Source organism: Rhinoraja longicauda, chromosome 17 (genome assembly GCF_053455715.1).
Source record: "Rhinoraja longicauda isolate Sanriku21f chromosome 17, sRhiLon1.1, whole genome shotgun sequence".
NCBI lineage: Eukaryota > Metazoa > Chordata > Chondrichthyes > Rajiformes > Arhynchobatidae > Rhinoraja > Rhinoraja longicauda.
Genome location: NC_135969.1, coordinates 40,798,450 through 40,821,434, shown reverse-complemented (window position 1 = coordinate 40,821,434; position 22,985 = coordinate 40,798,450). Strand labels below are relative to the sequence as shown.

The 22,985-nt window shown below is 45.7% G+C and overlaps 1 protein-coding gene across 1 annotated transcript in view; it reads right to left on the bottom strand.

Annotated features, from left to right (window-relative positions):
• Positions 1-8,593: 8,593 nt before the first annotated feature.
• Positions 8,594-22,985, bottom strand: part of LOC144601562 (cadherin-related family member 3-like) — a 51,107-nt gene continuing 36,715 nt past the window's right edge. The window contains 7 exon segments of the mRNA XM_078413760.1: positions 8,594-9,788; positions 10,852-10,900; positions 12,878-12,906; positions 13,017-13,036; positions 15,637-15,851; positions 17,103-17,338; positions 19,960-20,131. Of these exon segments, the coding sequence (XP_078269886.1) occupies positions 9,655-9,788; positions 10,852-10,900; positions 12,878-12,906; positions 13,017-13,036; positions 15,637-15,851; positions 17,103-17,338; positions 19,960-20,131 (855 nt within the window). The 3' untranslated portion in view covers positions 8,594-9,654.

Genomic DNA, 22,985 nt, shown 5'->3' with positions numbered 1-22,985 from the left:
TCGGAGGTGTTGACATCAGCATTTTAGGCTCAGGCTAAGCAATTATGTTGCCATGTTGCAGTCTGTAGAAGTCAAATAGGGGCGAGAGAGGAAGGGATATACCCTGCGGGAGTTTACAAATTGCAATGTAGGCCGATTGGAAAAATTGTTTAGGCAACATAATCAACATCATGACTGATTTGGGACGTGTTGTAAAATGAGAAATGAATATGGCAGCGGAGGAAATGTTTTTTATGGAGCATTGAGATGGCAGAGTCTAGAGTCATGAAATCATACAGCACAGGAACAGGCCCCCAGCACATCGCCCACGCTGGCCAGAAGGACAGAATGATCCCAGGAATGAATGGGTTAACCTGTGATGAGCGTTTGTCAGCACTGGGCCTGCACTTGCTGGAGTTTAGAAGAATGTGGGGGGAACCTCATTGAAACATACAGAATAGTGAAAGTGCCTGGATAGAGTAGATGTGGAGAGGATGTTTCCACTAGTGGGAGAGTCTAAGACTAGAGGTCATAGCCTCAGAATTAAAGAATGTTCTTTTAGGAAGGAGATGAAGAGACATTTCTTTAGTCAGAGGGTGGTGAATCTGTGGAATCACTTTGCCACAGAAGGCCGTGGAGGCCAAGTCAGGGATTTTTTTTCAGGCAGAGATAGATAAATCATTGATTAGTACAGGTGTCAGAGGTTATGGGGAGAAGGCAGGAGAAGGGGGTTAGGAGAGAGAGATAGATCAGCCATGATGGAAAGGCAGAGTAGACTTGATGGGCCAAATGGCCTAATTCTACTCCTATCACTTATGACCTTATGAAGCTAGATGCAAGGACAGTCACATGGAATGTTATTAATGATATTAATAACACCAATGCTCCATCCAAATTTCCCAGACTTCATTTTGTTTTTTTTGTTTTAGTGTTACAGCGCGGAAACAGGCCCTTCAGCCCAGCGTCCGCTCCGACAAGCGATCCCCACACATTAACACTTTCCTACATTAGGGACAACTTTAACATTTTTATACCAAGCCAATTATCCTACAAGCCTCCACGTCTTTGGGGTGTGGAAGGAAACCGAAGTTCTCGGAGAAAACCCATGCAGGTCACGGGGTGAACGTACAAACTCCGTACAGACAGGCACCCGTGGTCAGGATCGAACCGGGACTCTGGCGCTGTAAGCGCTGTAAGGCGGCCACTCTACCGTTGCGCCACCGTGCCGCCCGTAATGTCGTGAACTTGCTGGAGGAATTCAGAGCGGAGGGAGATTTTCAAAGATTTTCCTTGGAGTGCAGGAGGCTGAGGGGTGATCTTATAGAGGTGTACAAAATCATGAGAGGAATTGGTAGAGTGAGTCTTTTACCTGGGCAATCAAGAACCAGAAGACATAGAGTTACAGTGAGAGGGGAAAGATTTAATATGAACCTGAGGGGGTACTTTTTTCACTCAGAGGGTGGAGAGTATATGGAACGATCTGCTAGAGGAGGCAATCGAGGCAGGAACTATAATAACATTTAGAAGACACTTGGACAGGTACATGGATAGGAAAGGTTTAGTGGGATGTGTGCCTAAGGCGGGCAAATGGGACTAGCATAGATGGGTGTGAAGGGCTCGTTTCTGCGCTGTATGACACTAAATGAAGGAAGTGGGAGGAGAGCGAACAGCAGGAAAAAAGATAGGTGCCTGAGGTGTGTTTATGAACGATGTGGGGGAGATAACAGCGGCTTTATGGTCGATGAGAATAATACCTAGAGGAAGGGGGGAAGCGTTGGCTGAGAGAGTGAGTGTGTGAATATGAAAGGGAGGTTGACAGATTGAATCATCCCATTGTGGTCAAAGGGCCGGAAAATGGAATGAAAATAAATAACATGTTGGATGGCGCCTGTGGGTAGAAGAACAGAAATAATCAGTTGGGTCTTTAGTCAGAGGGCGGTAAATCTGTAGAATTCACTACCACAGACAGCTGTGGAGGCCAAGCCATTGAGTATATTTAAGGTGCAGATTGACTGATTCCTGATTAGTACGGGTGTCAGGGGTTATGGGGAGAAGGCTGGATGTGTCAAGAGAGAGTTAGATATAGCTCTCAGGGCTAACGGAATCAAGGGATATGGGGAGAACGCAGGAACGAGGTACTGATTCTGGATGATCAGCCATGATCATATTGAATGGCGGCGCTGGCTCGAAGGGCCGAATGGCCTCCTCCTGCACCGATTTCCTATGTTTCTAAGGCAGGAGAATGGGGTTGAGAGGGAGAGATAGATCAGCCGTGATTGAATGGCGGAGTAGACTTGATGGGCCGAATGGCCTAATTCTGCTCCTGTCACTTATGAATGATCTTCCATCAGAACGAGGGAGATGTTTGAGACAAGATAGGTTTTAAGTAAGAAAATAATGCAGGAAAATGTTGAGGTGGGTGACAGGAAAGAACAAAGAGAAATGGTGAGCTCAGGTAAAAGAGGTTTAAATGATAAACAGACTGTGGTGTGTGTCAAAAAGGCAAGAAAAACAATACAAACCGTATCTGTCCAAAAATCTATTAAATGGTGTTATAGTATCTGACTAAAATATCTTTTCGTTCGCTCATTCCATATACGCACCTCCCACCGTGTGAAAATGCAATAGGAACACCTTAGGTTCATATTAAATCTTTACCCTCTCATCTTAAACTTCTAGTTTTGTTTTAAAATAGGTGTGAACGGTACTGAGTGTGACACTATTGCGTGTATAGACACTGAGAATGGGTGAAGAGTTTATGCACAATTCTTTAAGGTTTAGTTCAGTTTAGTTCAGAGATACAGCGTGGAAACATTTCCTTTAGCCCACCGAGTCCACGCCGACCAGCGATCGCCACACACGCTAGTTCTATCCGACACACTCGGGCCAATTTACAGAAGCCTATTAACTTACAAAGCTTTGGAACGTGGGAGGAAACCACAGCACCCGGAGAAAACCCACGCAGATCACATGGGAGAACGTACAAACCCTGTACAGACAGCACCCGTGGGCGGGTTCGAAGCAGAGTCTCTGGCGCTGTGAGGCAGCAACTCTACCGCTGAGCCACCATGGGTTTTATTTTGTATATTATTTGTATCCTCAATAAAATTAATATTTGGAATATTAATGTTTGACGGCAGCACGGTGGCGCAGCGGTAGAGTTGCTGCCTTACAGCGAATGCAGCGCCGGAGACTCAGATTCGATCCTGACTACGGGCTGTACGGAGTTTGTACGTTCTCCCCGTGACCTGCGTGGGTTTTCTCCGAGATCTTCGGTTTCTTCCCACACTCCAAAGACGTACAGGTATGTAGGTTAATTGACTGGGTAAATGTAAAAATTGTCCCTAGTGTGTGTAGGATAGTGTTAGTGTGCGGGGATCGCTGGGCGGCACGGACTCGGTGGGCCGAAATTAATAATAATAATAAATAAGAATCTTAATTAATAGCCTATGTCCAGGAATAGTGCTAGGATGACCCTCAGTAGATTACAAAGTCTACAATCAATACTGACCTTCCAAACTATTTATATGTACTTCTTGCACCCTGTGAATTTGTGTCATTTAAATAAATACCTTGTTAAATACCAATTAAGCCATTTGATAAGATTGCCCTGCCTGTGATAATGAGGTTAATTTCAACTGTTCCCTCCAGACTTAAGATTATTTTCTTTTTTATTATTAACTGCTACCATTTGCTTCACGCCAGGTGGACAGGTTTACAATTGAGTCCATTATTTTTTTGTGGTAGCCCTTGGCCATAATTACTTCCTAATGATTCAACACAGAACGCAAAGCTTCTGAATGATCAAATATCAACGGGAACTAATATCGGAGATCAGATCTCTTGAAGTGACTGCAAGCTGCCATTTTCTGTGTGACTGTTGTATTTAGTTGTAGCAGAAATGGCAAAAATAGTGCAGGTTCACACTAAGTTACTTGGCTTTGATTCTGCGCACTGTGCAACCTCACAGCGCCAGAGACCCGGGTTCGATCCCGACCACGGGTGCTTGTCTGTATGGAGTTTGTACGTTCTCCCCATGACCTGCGAGGGTTTTCTCCGTGATCTATGGTTTCCACCCACACTCCAAAGACGTACAGGTTTGTAGGTTAATTGGCTTGGTAAATGTAAAAATTGTCCCTAGTGTGTGTAGGATAGTGTTAGTGTGCGGGGATCGCTGGTCGGCGCAGACCCGGTGGGCCGAAGGGCCTGTTTCCGTGCTGTATCTCTGAACTAAATAAGAGATTCAGACTCTTACACTCCGACACAGACTCTTACACAGATAAGAGCTGGTCTTTTGCATCATGTTTGACACAGACACTGTGCTGTGCTTTTCAATATTCTATGTTCGAGATTTAGGTCATTGGAGCAATTTGTTTTGTATCAATGAAAATTTGACATGAACCGAGGAAAATAAAATAAATGCATTCAAGAGAGAAAATGCATTCTAGAGAGAGTTAGATATAGGTCTTAGGACTAATGGAATCAAGGGATATGGGGGGAAAGCAGAAAAGGGGTACTGATTGTGAATGATCAGCCATGATCATATTGAATGGCGGTGCTGGCTCAAAGGGCTGAATGGCCTACTCCCGCACCTATTTTCTATGTTTCTAAATGGTGGGGCAGTGTAAATCACAAGATAAAATAAATATAAAGTTATCATTTCCAAAGAGCATACATATAAACAACTTGCCACTTGAACATTTCGACATGATTTTAATCTGAGTTAGGACTTTCTGCCTGGTACGATCCTTATTTACACACTCGGGAATCAACCTTGAAATTGGATTTTCAAAAAACAGCCTTTGCTACATTTGCTGTTGTCAAGGGAACAAAGGATCTAGCTAGTGGTGTGTCGGAAGGAACTGCAGATGCTACTTTAAACCGAAAATAGACACAAAAAGCTGGAGTAACTCAGCGGGACAGGCAGCATCTCTGGAACGAAGGAATGGGTGACGTTTCAATAGACAATAGACAATAGACAATAGGTGCAGGAGGAGGCCATTCGGCCATTCAATGTGATTATGGCTGATCATTTTCAATCAGTACCCCGTTCCTGCCTTCTCCCCATACCCCCTGACTCCGCTATCCTTAAGAGCTCTATCCAGCTCTCTCTTGAATGCATTCAGAGAATTGGCCTCCACTGCCTTCTGAGGCAGAGAATTCCACAGATTCACAACTCTCTGACTGAAAAAGTTTTTCCTCATCTCAGTTCTAATGTGACCCTTCTTCTAGGGGTCTATTTTAACTGTTCTGCCAAGCAAGTGATTGAATTAGGCACAAGGAACTAACTGCAGGTGCAGGGATTTTGCATAGAACACAAAGCGCTGGAGTAACTCGGCGGGGCAGGTAGCATCTCCAGAGGTCACGGAGAGGTAACCTTTCGGATTGGAGCCCTTCTTCAGAATGATTGTAGTAATGTCTGCCTATAGACTGAGTGTTGCAAGCTGGGAAACGGCTGGGGGTGGGACGGAACCTGCCAAGTGATAGGTGGAGATAGACACAAAATGCTGGAGTAACTCAGCGGGACAGGCAGCATCTCTGGAGGGAAGGAATGGGTGACGTTTCGGGTCGAGACCCTTCTTCGGACACTCCAGAGGTGCTGCATGCCCCGCTGAGTTACTCCAGCTTTTTGCGTCTGTCGTCGGTTTAAACCAGCGTCTGCAGTTCCTTCCTACCCGAGTGATAGGTGAATACGGTGACGAAGGGGTTGGTTGGCTGATGGGTGGACAAAGGCTAGAGATGGGAAGGAGACAAAAGGGGTATCAAAAGGGAGAAGAAAGGAAACAAAAAGGAGACTAGAGCTGCTGATAAGATGCAAAGTAGTTTGAAGGGGTCACAGCTTAAGGATAAGGGGGAAGGAAGTCTTTTAGGACCGAGATGAGAAAACATTTCTTCACACAGAGAGTGGTGAATCTGTGGAATTCTCTGCCACAGAAGGTAGTTGAGGCCAGTTCATTGGCTATATTTAAGAGGGAGTTAGATGTGGCCCTTGTGGCTAAAGGGATCGGGGGTATGGAGAGAAGGCAGGTACGGGATACTGAGTTGGATGATCAGCCATGATCATATTGAATGGCGGTGCAGGCTCGAAGGGCCGAATGGCCTACTCCTGCACCTATTTTCTATGTTTCTATGTTTCTATCCCTGAGCTCTCTTGCTTCACTGTTTCATTCTAGGGTACCCTGCGGCTTAACAAGAAAAGTGGCGTCAAAGTTTGCACATTTCAATTGAATGATTGAAATTCAATTGAAGTTTGAATTGAATGATTGAAAGATACAACGTGGAAACAGCCCCTTCAGCCCACGGGAAGAAGGGTCTCGACCCGAAACGTTACCCATTCCTTCTCTCCAGAGATGCTGCCTGACTCGCTGAGTTACTCCAGCAGTTTGTGTCTACCTTCGATTTAAACCAGCATCTGCAGTTTTTTTTCCTACACCTTCAGCCCACAGATTCCACGCCGACCATCAATCACCAGTTCACACTAGTTTTATGTTCTCCCACTTTCTCATCCACTCCCTACACACCAGGGCCAGTTAACCCGCAAAGCCGCACGTCTTTGGGATGTGGGAGGGAACAGGAGCACTCGGACTAAACCCATGCGGTCACGGGAAGAAGGTACAGCACTCGTGGTCAGGATGGTACCCGGGTCTCTGGTGCCGTGAGGCAGCAACTCTACCAGCTGCGCCACCGTGCCGCCCATTCTCAGGCCTGGTGCTAAGACTGCTCTCCCCATCATGTGTTGTGGAGTAAAACCGAAGACACTCACACCACGAACAACCAATAGACAACGGACAATAGACAATAGGTGCAGGAGTAGGCCATTCAGCCCTTCGAGCCAGCACTGCCATTCAACGTGATCATGGCTGATCATCCACAATCAGTACCCCGTTCCTGCATCTAGACGATAATGGAAATAGCTCCTTCTTTTCAGAAATAAGGTTTGAAGTATTAACCAGGCTGGAAAATTACTTTGCAGATGAAGAGTTTACAGTGAAGGCCAAAGTGGTTTCCACCCTCCTTAATATCATAAGGAGATATTAAAACAGCCTTTGCAGATTGAAATGCCATCAATGGATGCAAACTTGACTGTGTCAATGTCTGTCTTATTATTTATCTGTGTCATTATTTCTATTTCTGGCAACTAAATCTCTGAACCTTAGGAGACTTCAATCTACGACTTATAGAATGGTATTTTAACAAAGGACAAGCATCTTGTATTTATAGTTCTGCCACATGCCAAGAGACTCGAGGAACTGCAGATGCTGCGATCTTACAGGGAACACAAACTGCTGGAGTAACTCAGTGGGTCAGGCAGCATCTCTGCAGAAAATGGATAGGCAACCTTTTGGGTCGGGACCCTTCTTTAGGTCTGTAAATGCATCCAATTCCATCAAGGTACTTAGACCAAATCTGCGTCTTTTACCCAGAGTAGGTGTGTATGGAACAAACTGCCACTGGAGGTAGTTGGGACAAGTGGTACAACAACATTTAAAAGACTTGTAGGAAAGAACTGCAGATGCTGGTTTAAATCGAAGGTAGACACAAAATGCTGGAGTAACTCAGCGGGACAGGCAGCATCTCTGGAGAGAAGGAATAGGTGACGTTTCGTGTCGAGGTCCTTCTTCAGACTGAACGTCACCCATCCATTCTGCCCAGTTACTCCAGCATTTTGTGTCTATCTAACATTTAAAAGACATTTGGACAAGTATAAAAACATAGAAACAGAAAATAGGTGCAGGAGGAGGCCATTTGGCCCTTCGAGCCAGCACCGCCATTCATTGTGATCATGGCTGATCATCCACAATCAGTACCCCGTGCCTGCCTTCTCCCCATATCCCTTGATTCTGCTGGTCCCTCGATCTCTATCTAACTCCCTTTTAAATTCATCCAGTGAATTGGCCTCTACTGTGGCAGAGAATTCCACAAATTCATAACCATCTGGGTGATTTTTGTTTTTCTCATCTCAGTTTTAAATGGCCTCCCCTTTATTCTTAGACTGTGGCCCCTGGTTCTGGAACCAGTGTGTGTATAGAAAAGGTTTAAAGGGATATGGGCCAAACATGGGCAGGTGGGACTAGCATCGAAGGAGCACCTTGGTTGGTATGGACAGGTTGGGCCGAAGGGCCTGTTTCCTTGCTGAATGACTCTATGACTATGACTCTACAAGTTATGGCTTGATGGAACGATAGCATGGATTGTATAAATGGCCCCTCAAATTTGGTTAAATCAAGGAGTGACAAGAAAATTGCTTTATTATTTATTCATTGAAACTATCATTATCTCCATTGCCCTGTAAAACACTTTAAATATTAAATTTTTGATTAATTGCAAAGCATCCTTCTGCATTACAGCAAAATTATTGTTTCATAATAAATTTAAAGATTGATCGTTAACATATTATATAATCTATGTATATATTGGGTGCAGATTAGACACAAATCAGTGATTTTAATCACATTTCAAAATCCAAACATTTTTAATTAAAAATATTAAACTCTACAACATTCTGAATGTTCATCTTCTTTGAAAGTTATATATTAAATTATGAGAGGAATAGATAAGGTAGACAATCAGAACCTTTTTCCAAGGATGAAAAAAGTCACATTCTGGAGGGCAATAGACAATAGACAATAGGTGCAGGAGTAGGCCATTCAGCCCTTCGAGCCAGCACCGCCATTCAATGTGATCATGGCAGATCATTCTCAATCAGTACCTTGTTCCTGCCTTCTCCCCATACCCCCTGACTCCGCTATCCTTAAGAGCTCTATCTAGCTCTCTCTTGAATGCATTCAGAGAATTGGCCTCCACTGCCTTCTGAAGCAGAGAATTCCACAGGTTTACAACTCTCTGACTGAAAAAGTTTTTCCTCATCTCCGTTCTAAATGGCCTACCCCTTATTATTAAACTGTGGCCCCTTGTTCTGGACTCCCCCAACATTGGGAACATGTTTCCTGCCTTTAACGTGTCCAACCCCTGAATAATCTTATACGTTTCGATAAGATCCCCTCTCATCCTTCTAAATTCCAGTGTATACAAGCATAGCTTCAAGGTGGGAGTGGCAAAGTTTAAAGGAGGTGTGTATAAAGTTTAAAGGCAGGTATTTCACACCGAGGGTGGTGGGTGCCTGGCAAGTGCCACCAGGGGTGGTGGTGGAGGCAGATACGATATATGGCATTTAAGAGGCTTTTGGATAGGCACTTGGATATCCAGGGAATGGAGGGATATGGGTTATGTGCAGGTAGAAAAGAGATGACCTTGGGCACAGACATGTTCGGCACAGACGTTGTGGGCCGAAGGGCCTGTTCTCGTGCTGTGCTGTGAAGGAAGGAACTGCAGATGGTGGTTTACACCAAAATGCCGGAGTAACTCAGCGGGTCGGGCAACACCCCTGGAGAAAAGGGATCAGTGATGTTGTAGGTCGAGACACCTCTTCAGACTCATATGTCTGAAGAAGGGTCTCTACCTGAAACGTCACCCATTCCTTTCCTCCGGAGATGCTGTCCGTCCCGCTGAGTTACTCCAGCATTTTGTGCCTGTCTGTGCTGCATTGTTCTATGTTCTGCATTACTAATTGTAAATTGCTCACCAAACTCTCTGACAAGCATTCAAATGTTGATTCAGTACAAGGGAACACGCCTATCTGTAATGTCCCTTCTTACTCTGTGTAATAATTTCTCTCTACTTTGGTGACTGAGTTTTTTCAGGCGGGACAATTTCCGGCGCTGAGTTCTCCTTTGTCGCGTCTGGTTCGTTGTCTTCCTTCCATTTCCTGGCCCCCGACGCACTGTTGAACGCGTAGAACCTTCCAGTCACTGAAGGAGATAAGCAAAGGTCATCTGGACTAAGCAAAAGATGTTGTGTAGGAAAATAACTGCAGATGCTGGCACAAATCGAAGGTGTCACAAAATGCTGGAGTAACTCAGCGGGTCAGGCAGCATCTTGGAGAGAAGGAATGGGTGACGTTTCGGGTCGAGACCCTTCTTCGGTCTGAAGAAGGGTCTCGACCCGAAACGTCACCCATTCCCTCTCTCCAAGATGCTGCCTGACCCGCTGAGTTACTCCAGCATTTTGATGATACCTTGGACTAAGCAAAATGTCAAAGTTCATTTCAACACCTGAGGAAACATGTGTAAGAAGGAACTGCAGATGCTGGTTTACACCGGAGATAGACACAAAATGTTGGAGTAACTCAGCAGAGGGTCTCGACCCGAATCGTCACCATATTCCTTCTCTCCAGAGATGCTGCCTGACCCGTTGCATTACTCCAGCATTTTGTGTCTATCTACCTGTAGGAACATACTGTACAATTGAATTTGGCAAGCCTAACAGTGATGGATGTAGACACAAGGAACTGCAGGTGCTGGGATCATGAGCAAGACAAGGTTTTGTTGGAGGAACTGCTCAGTTCTGGGCAGGGAATGGATTAGGCGATGTTTTGGTTCCTTGTTTTTTAAAATCTACCTGTAGATTTATTTTTAATTTTACTCCAGAGACACAGTGTGGAAACCAGGCCCTTGGACACACGACCAGCGATCACCCAGTACTCCAGCGCTAACTCTATCGTACACACGACCAGCGATCACCCAGTACTCCAGCGCTAGCTCTATCGTACACACGACCAGCGATCACCCAGTACTCCAGCGCTAGCTCTATCGTACACACGAGGGACAATTCTTCAGACAAAATCCATTTGGACAGGTACATGGATAGGAAAGCTTCAGAGGGATATGGGCCAAATGAGGGCAGGTGGGACTAGTATAGATGAGGCATCTTGGTCAGCATGGGCAAGTTGGGCCGAAGGGCCTGTTTCCATGCTGTATGCCTCTCTGACTCTCTGATGATTGCATTCATAACCAAGTACTTATGCGGCATTACCTGGATCAACTGCTTGCCCGTCGAAAACAGAGTCGTATTTAGTCACTTCCTAGGAGGAGCGAACATAAGTCAAGTTAATTGCATTTAATCAAATTTTTAAAAGTTGATAATATTTTCTTTGCTTGTGTGACCTTTTATTCTGCAGTTCTTTCCAATCTCTATAATAACCTTAAAATAATTAAGAGCTCACATCCTCTGTTGTGATCAGTAGTATGCAGCTGATGGAGGCATTGCTAATGTTAGAGCAGAGTAGACAAGATAACAATCTCTTCTCCACACCAAGACCGTAAAGTTAGTAGTTTAAAAAGTCATTTACGCATGTTAGCTCCGTGAATCCAAGTCAGTTCCCAATGTTGGGGGAGTCCAGAACCAGGGGCCACAGTTTAAGAATAAGGGGTAGGCCATTTAGAACTGAGATGAGGAAAAACGTTTTCAGTCAGAGAGTTGTAAATCTGTGGAATTCTCTGCCTCAGAAGGCAGTGGAGGCCAATTCTCTGAATGCATTCAAGAGAGAACTAGATAGAGCTCTTAAGGATAGCGGAGTCAGGGGGTATGGGGAGAAGGCAGGAACGGGGTACTGATTGAGAATGATCAGCCATGATCGCATTGAATGGCGGTGCTGGCTCGAAGGGTCGAATGGCCTCCTCCTGCACCTATTGTCTATTGTCTATTGTCAGCCAGGTAGCCTTGCTGCCAACACCCTTTGCTAATTGTGCATGAAGTTAACTGCAGATGCTGGTTTACACCGAAGATGGACACAAAGTGCTGGGGTAACTCAGTGGGTCAGGCAGCATCTCTGGAGAAACTGACGTTTCAGCTCCAGACCCCTCTTCTGCCTGGATAGGTGATGTTTCGGGTCGAGACCCTTCTTCAGACAGAAGAAGGGTCTCAGACAGAAATGCCACCTATTCCTTTTCTCCAGGGATGCTGCCTGACCCGCTGAGTTACTCCAGCACTTTGAGTCTATCTTCCCTTTACTTATTGCTGAGAAATTGGTTGCACTTTGTGTGAAAGATTTAGCCGGTGCATCAGTGCCAAGCTTACAATCTTCCCTCACTGTGCTGGAGTGTCCTGGTTGCCACAGGTGACAAAATATTACGTCTGATCAGACCACATTTATGATATTTAGATAGGAAATTCATGAAATTTAGACATATTTTTTGCATGGTCAGTCCTCAAACTACAATCAAAAACCTATCCATCGCAAATCATGGTTTTTTGTCTTGTATATCGCGTGGCATGTGGTACAAGGCCATTCTCCCCATCCAATCTATTCTAGCTCTTGAGTCTCCTCACGTTTCATTTAACTCTATTAAATTAATCTTCTATCTTTTCCCTCGTATACGTTTCTGGCTTCTCCTTTAGCGCTTGTACATAAATCACCTCACCTTTCCCCTATTTGAAAAGGTTTCCTCTGAATTTAGAGCATAGAACATAGGACAGTACAGCACAGGAGTAGGCCCTTCGGCCCGGCATGTTTGTGCTGAACATGATGCCAAGTTTAACCGATCCCCATCTGCCTGTACATGATCCATATCCCTCTATTCCCTGCACGCCCATGTGCCTATCCAAAAGCCACTTAAACGCCACTCTCGTACCTGCCTTGGCCAGCACCCCTGGCATGTGCCATGCCCCCCACCTCTCTCTGTGTAAAAACAACTTGCCCCACACATCTCCATTAAACTCTGCCCCTCTCACGATGACGATGTAGCCATGCCTTCTCGTGTTGGACATTTCTACCCTGAGAAAAAAAAAAGTTCTGACTGTCTACCCTATCTGTGCCTCTCATGATTATTATATACTTCCATCAAGTCTTCCCTCAGTGTCACGCTCAAGGGAAACCAATCCATGTTTATCCAACCTCTCCCGAGAGCCGAAACCCTCTAAACAGGGGCGACAATCTGGCCATTTGCTATTTGCTTTCCTGCAGTCACCTGTAGATTTGCTCCACCCTAGATGGGTTAACAAAAAGCCTCCACAATCTAAAGAGTCGGCATTCTGCGCAGTTGGTAAACTTAATACTCACCGTCACCACTTCCACCTTCCTTTTAGGTTCTAATGAAATGAAAAATGAAAAGAAACTTGTCAAAACCAACAATGCTTCATTAAATAGGATCGTTTGCATAATAAATCCTGGGTTTTATTTTGGCATAAAAGGCACTCACCTGGTATGTAAATCTTCACTCTGCAAAAGTAACAAGGGAGATGTTTTAGTTTCATTTCGTTATTAGTTTAGAGTTACAGCATGGAGACAGGCCCTTCAGCCCACCGAGTCTACGCCAACGATCAATCGCCCGTTCACACTAGTTCAATGTTATCACACTTTCCCATCCACTCCCTGCACACCAGGGGACAATTTACACAGGCCGATTAACCTACAAACCCGCGCATTATTTTCCCCAGCTGTTATCAGGCAACTCAACCATCCTATCAACAATTAGACAACAGTCCTGAGCTACCATCTACCTCATTGGAGACCCTCGGACTATCTTCAATCCGATTTTACTGGATTTTATCTTGCACTGAACGTTATTCCCTTTATCATATCATATCATATCATATATCTACAGCCGGAAACAGGCCTTTTCGGCCCTCCAAGTCCGTGCCGCCCAGTGATCCCCGTACATTAACACTATCCTACACCCACTAGGGACAATTTTTACATTTACCCAGCCAATTAACCTACATACCTGTACGTCTTTGGAGTGTGGGAGGAAACCGAAGATCTCGGAGAAAACCCACGCAGGTCACGGGGAGAACGTACAAACTCCTTACAGTGCAGCACCCGTAGTCAGGATCGAACCTGTGTCTCCGGCGCTGCATTCGCTGTAAAGCAGCAACTCTACCGCTGCACTACCGTGCCGCCCTGTATCTGTACACTGCCGAAAGCTCGACTGTAATCATGTACATTCTTTCCGCTGACTGGTTAGCGCGCAACAAAAGCTTTTCACTGTACCTCGGTACACGTGACAATAAACTAAACTAACTAACTATACTGGATCTAAGTTATCCCACTTTCTCATCCTGTCCCTACACACTAGGGGCAACTTACAGAGGGCCAATTAACCTACAAATTTTGGGATGTGGGAAGAGGCCAGGGCACCCGGAGGAAACTCACGCGCTCACAGGGAGATGATGCAAACTCCACACAGACCGCAGCTGAGGGCAGGATGGAACCCGGGTCTGTGGTGTTGTGAGGCAGTGCCTGTACCAGCTGTACCACTCTGCTGCCCGGCACATGTCACAAAACATCTTACAATGTTGTTGGAGGACAAATGAGAAGAGACAGTGAAAGACGCGGGGGATGGGTGTCAGGGGTTATGGGGAGAAGGCAGGAGAATGGGGTGAGGAGGGTGAGATAGGTCAGCCATGATGGAATGGCGGAGTAGATTGAAGGGCCGAATGGCCTCATTCTGCTTCCATCACTTCTGATCTTATGAACATGATCGGCTCCCACCCCTCTGCTGTAAGTGGCCACTTACACCATGATGTCTGCTGATTACGATTGTTACAAAGTGGAGCTGACACTGGCTAGCTGTTGAGTGACTGTGTGCTTCAATGTAGACCGTGACTTGGTGACAATACGCAAGTCCAGCCAACTACTATCGACCTCATTGGTGACCCTCGGACTATCCTTGATCGGACTTTGCTGGACTATCCTTGATCGGACCTTGCACTAAACATCCACTTATCATGTATCTAATACACTGTAAATAGCTCGATTGTAATCATGTGTTGCCTTTCTGCTGCTGGTTCGCACACTGTACCTTGGTACACGTGATAATAAACTAAACGAACGAACTAACTAACATCACGTCAATGAGAGATCTCCGCAGTGTCTTTAGCAGAGTGTCTTAACCAGGAACCAGGGTGGCACGGTGGCGCAGCGGGTAGAACTGCTGCCTTGCAGCGCCAGATACACGGGTTCGATCCCGACCACGGGTGCTGTCTGTACGGAGTTTGTGCGTTCTCGCCGTGACCTGCGTGGGGTTTTCTCCGGGTGCTCCAGATTCCCCCCACACTCAAAAGACGTAAAGGTTTGTAGGTTAATTGGCTTGGTATAATTGTCCTTGGTGCGTGTAGGATAGTGTTAGTTTGTGGGAATCGCTGGGCGGCACGGACTCGGTGGACCGAAGGGCCTGTTTCCGCACTGTATCTCTAAACTAAACTAAATCTCCTCTCCTTTCAGACAGCTTGATCAGAGTGCTCCTGTCACACTGGGAAATGTCCATAGATATTCCCAGATCTATAGCAACTGGTTGATGCAGAAGCCTTGAAGTCACACAACGACATGATATAAACCCACCATTTTTTTGCCTTACCTCACCGATTTACAACAAGTTTAGTTTAATTTAGTTTAGAGAAAGGCCCTTCAGCCCACCGTGTCCGCGCCGACCAGCGATCCCCGCACATTGACACCATACTCTATGCACGAGGGACAACTTTACATTTATACCAAGCCAATTAACCTACAAACCTGTACGTCTTTGGAATACGGGAGGTGACCGAAGATTTGGGAGAAAACCCACGCAGGTCACGGGGAGAACGTACAAACTCCGCACAGACAGCGCCCGTGGCTGGGATCGAACCCGGGTTTCTGGCGCTGTAGGCACTGTAAGGCAGCAACTCTACCGCTGCGCCACCGTGACGCCCAAGTTAACCAAAGAAAGGCATGAAGCGGAAATGTTAATACTTACACAAGTGAAACACAGTTATAACGTTAACACGACGTACGTTGCGACTGATACGAAATAATTTCAATGTAATTCGTTTGAAAGGACTCACCTCTTTCGGGGTGGGGGTGGAGGAGGTTTGGGCTTCTTGGCGCATGCTTTTTGGCAGCACGGTATGCACTTAGTGCGGGTCAGGATAAGATAGAGCACCAAGGCAAAGAGGAGAGCCAGCAGGATCGCCAGCAGTGTGATGATGAATGGAATGTACCAGTCGGTCCCATGGTAACTGTTCTCCGCCTTCTCAACTATAATCAGTCCTTTTCTTTTCTGTTTAAAGAAGGTGAGACATTCATTATGTTGGAAGGAAGTGCAGATGCTGGTTTAGACAATAGACAATAGACAATAGGTGCAGGAGGGGGCCATTCGGCCCTTCGAGCCAGCACCGCCATTCAATGTGATCATGGCTGATCATTCTCAATCAGAAGATCGACCCAAAATAAGTTAGGACCCTTCTCCAGCACTCTGTTTTGCTGACGTTTTCCAGCATCTGGGATTATTTCATGTTCATAAATCATAGGAGCAGAATTAGGCCATTTAGCCCATCAAGCCTACCCCGCCATTCAATCATGGCTGATCTGTCTTTCCCTCTCAACCCCATTCTCCTGCCTTCTCCCTATAACCCCCGACACCCGTACTGATCAAGAATCTGTCAATCTCCGCCTTAAAAATATCCACCGACTTGGCCTCCACAGCCGTCTGTGGCAAAGAATTCCACAGATTCACCGCCCTCTGATTAAAGAAATTCCTCCCCATCTCCTTCCTAAAGGTACGTCCTTTTATTCTGAGGCTATGATCTCTGTTCTTAGACTCTCCCACTACTAGAAACTAGTGGCAATTAGTCACCCTGCACTAGGTTTCTAGAGTCTGACACCAATACCATGGCTCGTTGTAGAGTCATAGAGTTATGCATCATGGAAGCAGACCCTTTGGCCCAACTCATCCAAGCTGACCATGTTGTCTAACAAAGCTCGTCCCAGTTGCCTATACCCTATCCTTCTAAGCATGTCCTATGCCTGTACCTGTCCACGTGTCTGTTAAATGTTGTAAATGGACCCTCCTCTACCATTTCCTCCAGCACCTTGATCCATATACATTCCACTCTCTTCAAATGAAAAAGATATCTCTCAGGTCCCTGTTAAATCTTTCTCCTTTTGTTGTAGACTCCCACAACCCTGGGGAAAAGACTGCGGCTATCCACCTTATCATTGCCCTTCTTGATTTTATAAACCTGGATAAGGTCACCCCTCAGCCTCCTGCACTCCAAGGGGAAAAAAATCATCGCCTATCCAGCCTCATTCTTATAATTCAAACCCTCCAGATCCGTTAGCATCCTCGTGTTGTTTTTGTACACTGTCTAGTTCAATGACATCCATCCATTTACAGTGTAAGTCCTGGCCTGGTTTGACTTAACAAAGCACCACACGCACATCCATCTGAGTTGAACTAGTGATAATGCACACTGTAACGACGAAGCGAAGGTGAACTAATCTGGGTTATTTTACAAACTAAAACACTTACGTAGTAGGATGTTGTTGTCGGTGCTGTCGTTCTGGTCTCAACCACAGTAATGTCGATCAGCACTGTTCCTGTCCTTGGTTTGACTTTATTAATGTTGTCATCGATTACATTGACGATGAGGTGGTACTGGTGTTGGATGTCTGCTTTACCCACAAAGTCAAAAGGAGCCGTTACGATCAGTTTAGGGGTGTTAGATCCTCGGACAGGATCAAAACCAAAATGGTTGTTCACATTCCCTGCACAGAAAATGGTATACGATAAAACACCGTGATTCAGCATTCAACATTCAAGATCAATTTATTGTCACATGTACTAATTAAGGTAGAGTGAAATTTGAGCCATACAGCCATACTCAGTAAAAAGCAACAAGACACACAGCCACATATTTAAAAAAATGAACATGAGCATCCACCGCAGCGGATTCCTCACTGTGATGGAAGGTAATAAAGTTCCATCAACTTCCTCTTTGTTCACCCGCGGTCGGGGCTGTTGAACCGTCCGCAGTCTCCGCTGCCGACTGTCCGAGGCCCTCGCGTCGGGATAATCGAAACTCCGGCGTCGGGACGGATTGAAACTCTCTCCGCGACGTGGAGCTCCCGAGTCGGCCTCTTCTCACCAGAGACCGCGGGCTTCACGGCATTGAAGTCCACAGGCCCCGCAGTTGGAGCTCTCCACAGTCGATCCTCGGCAAAGGATCGCAAAGCTCCTCGATGTTAAAGTCCACGCCGCGCCCGCGGCTTGAAGCTCCGCGCCGGTCTCCGGGAAAGGCCGCACCACTCCACGAGGTTAGGCCGCAGTGGGGACAAAATTACGATACGGAGAAAAATCGCATCTCCGTCGAGGTAAGAGATTGAAAAAAAGGTTCCCCCAATTCCCCCCCCCCCCCCCCATATAAAACAAACCAAGAAACACTAAAACATATTTTTAACACATACTTAAAATAATAAAAACAGTAGAAAGGACAGACAGACTGTTGGCGAGACAGACAGTGATGGCGGGGCCTCCCGGTTTCAGAACCAAATGACAGATTGAAACTTAGCGAATAGACAACAGACAATAGGTGCAGGAGGAGGCCATTTGGCCCTTCGAGCCAGCACCGCCATTCAATGTGATCATGGCTGATCATTCGCAATCAGTACCCCGTTCCTGCCTTCTCCCCATACCCCCTGACTCCGCTATCCTTAAGAGCTCTATCTAGCTCTCTCTTGAATGTATTCAGAGAATTGGCCTCCACTGCCTTCTGAGGAAGGCCTGGATAGAGTGGATGTGGAGAGGATGTTTCCACTAGTGGGAGAGTCTAGGACCAGAGGGCACAGCCTCAGAATATAAGGACGTTCCTTTCGGAAGGAGATGAGGAGGAATTTCTTTAGTCAGAGGGTGATGAATCTGTGGAATTCATTGCCACAGAAGGCTGTGGAGGCCAAGGCAATGGATATTATTAAGGCAGAGGTTGGTAAATTCTTGATTAGTATGGGTGTGAGGGGTTATGGGGAGAAGGTAGGAGAATGGGGTTGAGAGGGAGAGATAGATCAGCCACGATTGAATGGTGGAGTAGACTTGATGGGCCGAATGGCCTAATTCTGATCCTATGACTGATGAAATAATTCCAGATGCCGGAATCTTAAGCAAAACACAAAGTGTTGGAGATGGGCCCTAACCAAGCTCGCACCACTTCCCTGCACCCTATCCTTCTAAACATTTCCTATCCGTGTACCTGTCCCAGTGTCTGTTCAATGTTGTTGCCAGAGGAGGTAGTTGAATCAGGTTGAATCATACCAGTTAAAAAAACATTTGGACAGGTATCTGGATAGGATAGTTTCAGAAGGAAATGGGCCAAATGCAGGCAAGTGAGACTACAGTGAATGAGCGTGTTGGTTGCCGTGGGCAGGTTGGGCTGAAAGGCCTGTTTCCACACTGTACGACTCTAACATCATCTGTCCATGTTCCCCACAGATGCTGCCTGACCCGTTGAGTTCCTCCAGAACTTTGTGCTTTGTTTTGAAAATGTTCTTTTAGTCTAGTTTAATTAAGTTTTGAACTACAGCATGGAAACAGGCCCTTTGTCCCATAGAGTCCATGCTGACTATCAATCACCCACACACTAGTTCTATCTCGTCCCACCTTCCCATCCACGACACCAGGGGCAATTTACCAAAGCCAATTAACCTACAAACCTGCACCAAACATATAAGATTATTAAGGGGTTGGACACGTTAGAGGCAGGAAACATGTTCCCAATGTTGGGGGAGTCCAGAACCAGAGGCCACAGTTTAAGAATAAGGGGTAGGCCATTTAGAACAGAGATGAGGAAAAACATTTTCAGTCAGAGAGTTGTAAATCTGTGGAATTCTCTGCCTCAGAAGGCAGTGGAGGCCAATTCTCTGGATGCTTTCAAGAGAGAGCTAGATAGAGCTCTTAAAGATAGTGGAGTCAGGGGGTATGGGGAGAAGGCAGGAACGGTGTACTGATTGTGAATGATCAGCCATGGTCACATTGAATGGCGGTGCTGGCTCGAAGGGCCGAATGGCCTGCTCCTGCACCTATTGTCTATTGTCTACTATATTCTATACAACTCCACTTAATATTCTATTATAATTCTATTGTCTATCTTTGGGAGGAAACCGGAGCACCCGGAGAAAACCCACGTGGTCATAGGGTGAACGTGCAAACTCCACACACACAGACAGCACCCGGGGTCAGGGTGGAACGCAGGGCTCTGGCGCTGTGAGGCAGCAGCTCTTGCGAACTTTTTCTTTTTATGTTTGCTGCTGAATGTTTAATAGGAAAATAATTCTGCACTTCGACTTGTTTGGCAAATCTTTAAGTAATGTGTGGCATATTCAAGTGATATACATACCGGATATGATCTGAAACCGTGTTTCATTGTAACTGGAATCTCTATCTTGACAGCTCAGTCGGAAGCTATTGATGTTGGTTCCAACGGCAATATTATCAAGAATAGTTGCTTCGTATGTATGTGGAAGACAAACAGGTTTCTCATCGTTCTCCTCTGTTATATTGATGATGACCTAACAAGGGACATATTTAAAATGGGATAATAAATACAATGCAATGGCAGTACAATGGCCAGTTCACAGAGTCTCTTGCCCAGAGTGGGGCCAGGGGACATAGGTGTAAGGTGAAGGGGAAAAGATTTAATAGGAATTTGAAGGGTAACTTTTTCACACAGAGGGTGGCGGGTGCATGGGACAAGCAGCCAGAGGAGGTAGTTGAGGCTGGGACTATCCCACTATTTAAGAAGCAGTTAGACAGGTACAGGGGTAGGACAGGTTTGGAGGGATATGGACCAAACGCAGGCAGGTGGGACTCGTGTAGGTGGGACATGTTGGACGGTATGGGCTTGCTGGGCCGAAGGGCTTGTTAAGAGATTAACGCGGAAAAGGAATGCAGCAAACCTTGTAAATAGTGATACAGCGTGGAAACAGGCCCTTCGGACCAACTTGCCCACTCCGATCAACATGCCCCATCTACACTAGTCTCATCTGCCTGCGTTTGGCCCAGATCCCTCTAAACCTGTCCTATCCATGTACCTGTCTAAATGTTTCAACACACGAAAAGCTGTGTTGTTTTTGGTGAATGTGAATAGCTATCCTTCCCTGCAAATGATATAAAGCACAATCTCCGAGGATTATAACCACTGACATATTAATATTTCATGCCAAGGAGGATATTGTCGTGCTGTATCTGTAAATTCCCCCCTAATCCGCCTTCACAGGTATCCCAGTTGAACAGGAGAACAGCACACTATTCATCACGCAGAGAGAGAGAAGAAAGAAATTTGATATCAGAAGCCAATCTAAATCTGCTGCTGTACCACTAACGGCTATTCAGAAAACCCAAAGATCAGAGTGAAATCTAAAAAAATGCAGGATAAAATGTGTAGGAAGGAACTGCAGACGCTGGTTTATCGGAAAATTGAGTTTAGAAGGTTGAGGGGGGACCTCGTTGAAACTTACAGAATAATGAAAGGCAGAGATAGAGTGGATGTGGAGAGGATGTTTCCACTGGTGGGAGAGTCTAGGACCAGAGGTCACAGCCTCAGAATTAAAGGGCGCTCTTTTAGAAAGGAGGTGAGGAGGAACTTCTTTAATCAGAGGGTAGTTAATCTTTTGAACTCATTGCCACAGAGGGCTGTGGAGGCCAAGTCAGTGAATATTTTTAAGGCAGAGGTGGATAAATTATTGATTAGTACAGGTGTCAAGGGTTATGTGAAGGCAGGAACATGGGATTAGGAGGCAGTTGAATTCTTTCTGGCAACAATGAAAGACCTTTCAATATAATATATGGGCAGCACGGTGGCACAGCGGTAGAGTTGCTGCTTTTCAGCGCCAGAGACTTGGGTTCGATCCTGACTAAGGGGGCCGTCTGTACGGAGTTTGCACGTTCTCCCCGTGACCTGCATGGGTTTTCTCCGAGATCTTCGGTTTCCTCCCACACTCCAAAGACGTACAGGTTTGTAGGTTAATTGGCTTGGTATAATGTTAATGTGTGTAGGATAGTGTTAATGTGCAAGGATCGCTGGTCAGTGCGGACACGGTGGGCCAAAGGGCCTGTTTCCACACTGTGTCTTTAAACTAAACTAAACTGAGCACTGAATTTATTTGCATTCTGTCAAAAGAATTAAACGTTTGTAAAGAGTTAGATTTTTTGACACAAAGTGCTGGAGTAACTCAGTGGGTCAGGCAGCACCTCAGGAGAACATGGATAGGTGATGCTTCAGTACGGGAACCTTCCTCAGACCCCAACTCAAAACGTCGCCTATCCATGTTCTCCAGAGATGCTGCCTGACTCGCTGAGTTACTCCAGCACTTTGTGCCTTTTTGTTTTGCAAACCACCATCTGCAGTTCCTTGTGTCTCGTCTCTTGACTTTTTGACCCGTCCTACAGAGATGCCAACAGCACTTATTACTCTGTGGAGGGCTTTCTACAAAATTGACTCTCATGAAGTCCGCAAACATCATGTTCAATGATATGATCTTGAGCGTTTTCACAAGACCACTCTGTTCTTCAGAATAGAGAGCACTTAAAATGCACAAGGGAAGGAGAATCTATGAAGCAGAACAGATTCATTTTTGCACGATCGTACTTTAGGGTTGAGAGAAATTCTTTCACATTTATTAATAAATAAATGAATAAGTGTTAGTCAATGATACAATGGGTTGGTTTTGAGTGCATTGAGTACAAGTGTTGGGATGTCATGTTACAGTTGTGCAAGACATTGGTTAGACCAGATTTGGAGCACTGTGCTAAGTTAGGAAAAGGGGACGTACAAAGAGTTCTGGGTGTCCTAGTGCATCAGTCACTGAAAGGAAGCATGCAGGAACAGCAGGCAGTGAAGAAAGCCAATGGGATGTTGGCCTTCATAACAAGAGGAGTTGAGTATAGGAGCAAAGAGGTCCTTCTGCAGTTGTACAGGGCCCTAGTGAGACCACACCTGGAGTACTGTGTGCAGTTTTGGTCTCCAAATTTGAGGAAGGATATTCTTGCTATTGAGGGCGTGCAGCGTAGGTTTACGAGGTTAATTCCCGGAATGGCGGGACTGTCATATGTTGAAAGCATGGAGCAACTAGGCTTGTATACACTGAAATTTAGAAGGATGAGAGGAGATCTTATTGAAACGTATAAGATTATTAAGGGGTTGGACACGTTAGAGGCAGGAAACATGTTCCCAATGTTGGGGGAGTCCAGAACCAGGGGCCACAGTTTAAGAATAAGGGGTAGGCCATTTAGAACGGAGATGAGGAAAAACTTTTTCAGTCAGAGAGTTGTGAATCTGTGGAATTCTCTGCCTCAGAAGGCAGTGGAGGCCAATTCTCTGAATACATTCAAAAGAGAGCTAGATAGAGCTCTTAAGGATAGCAG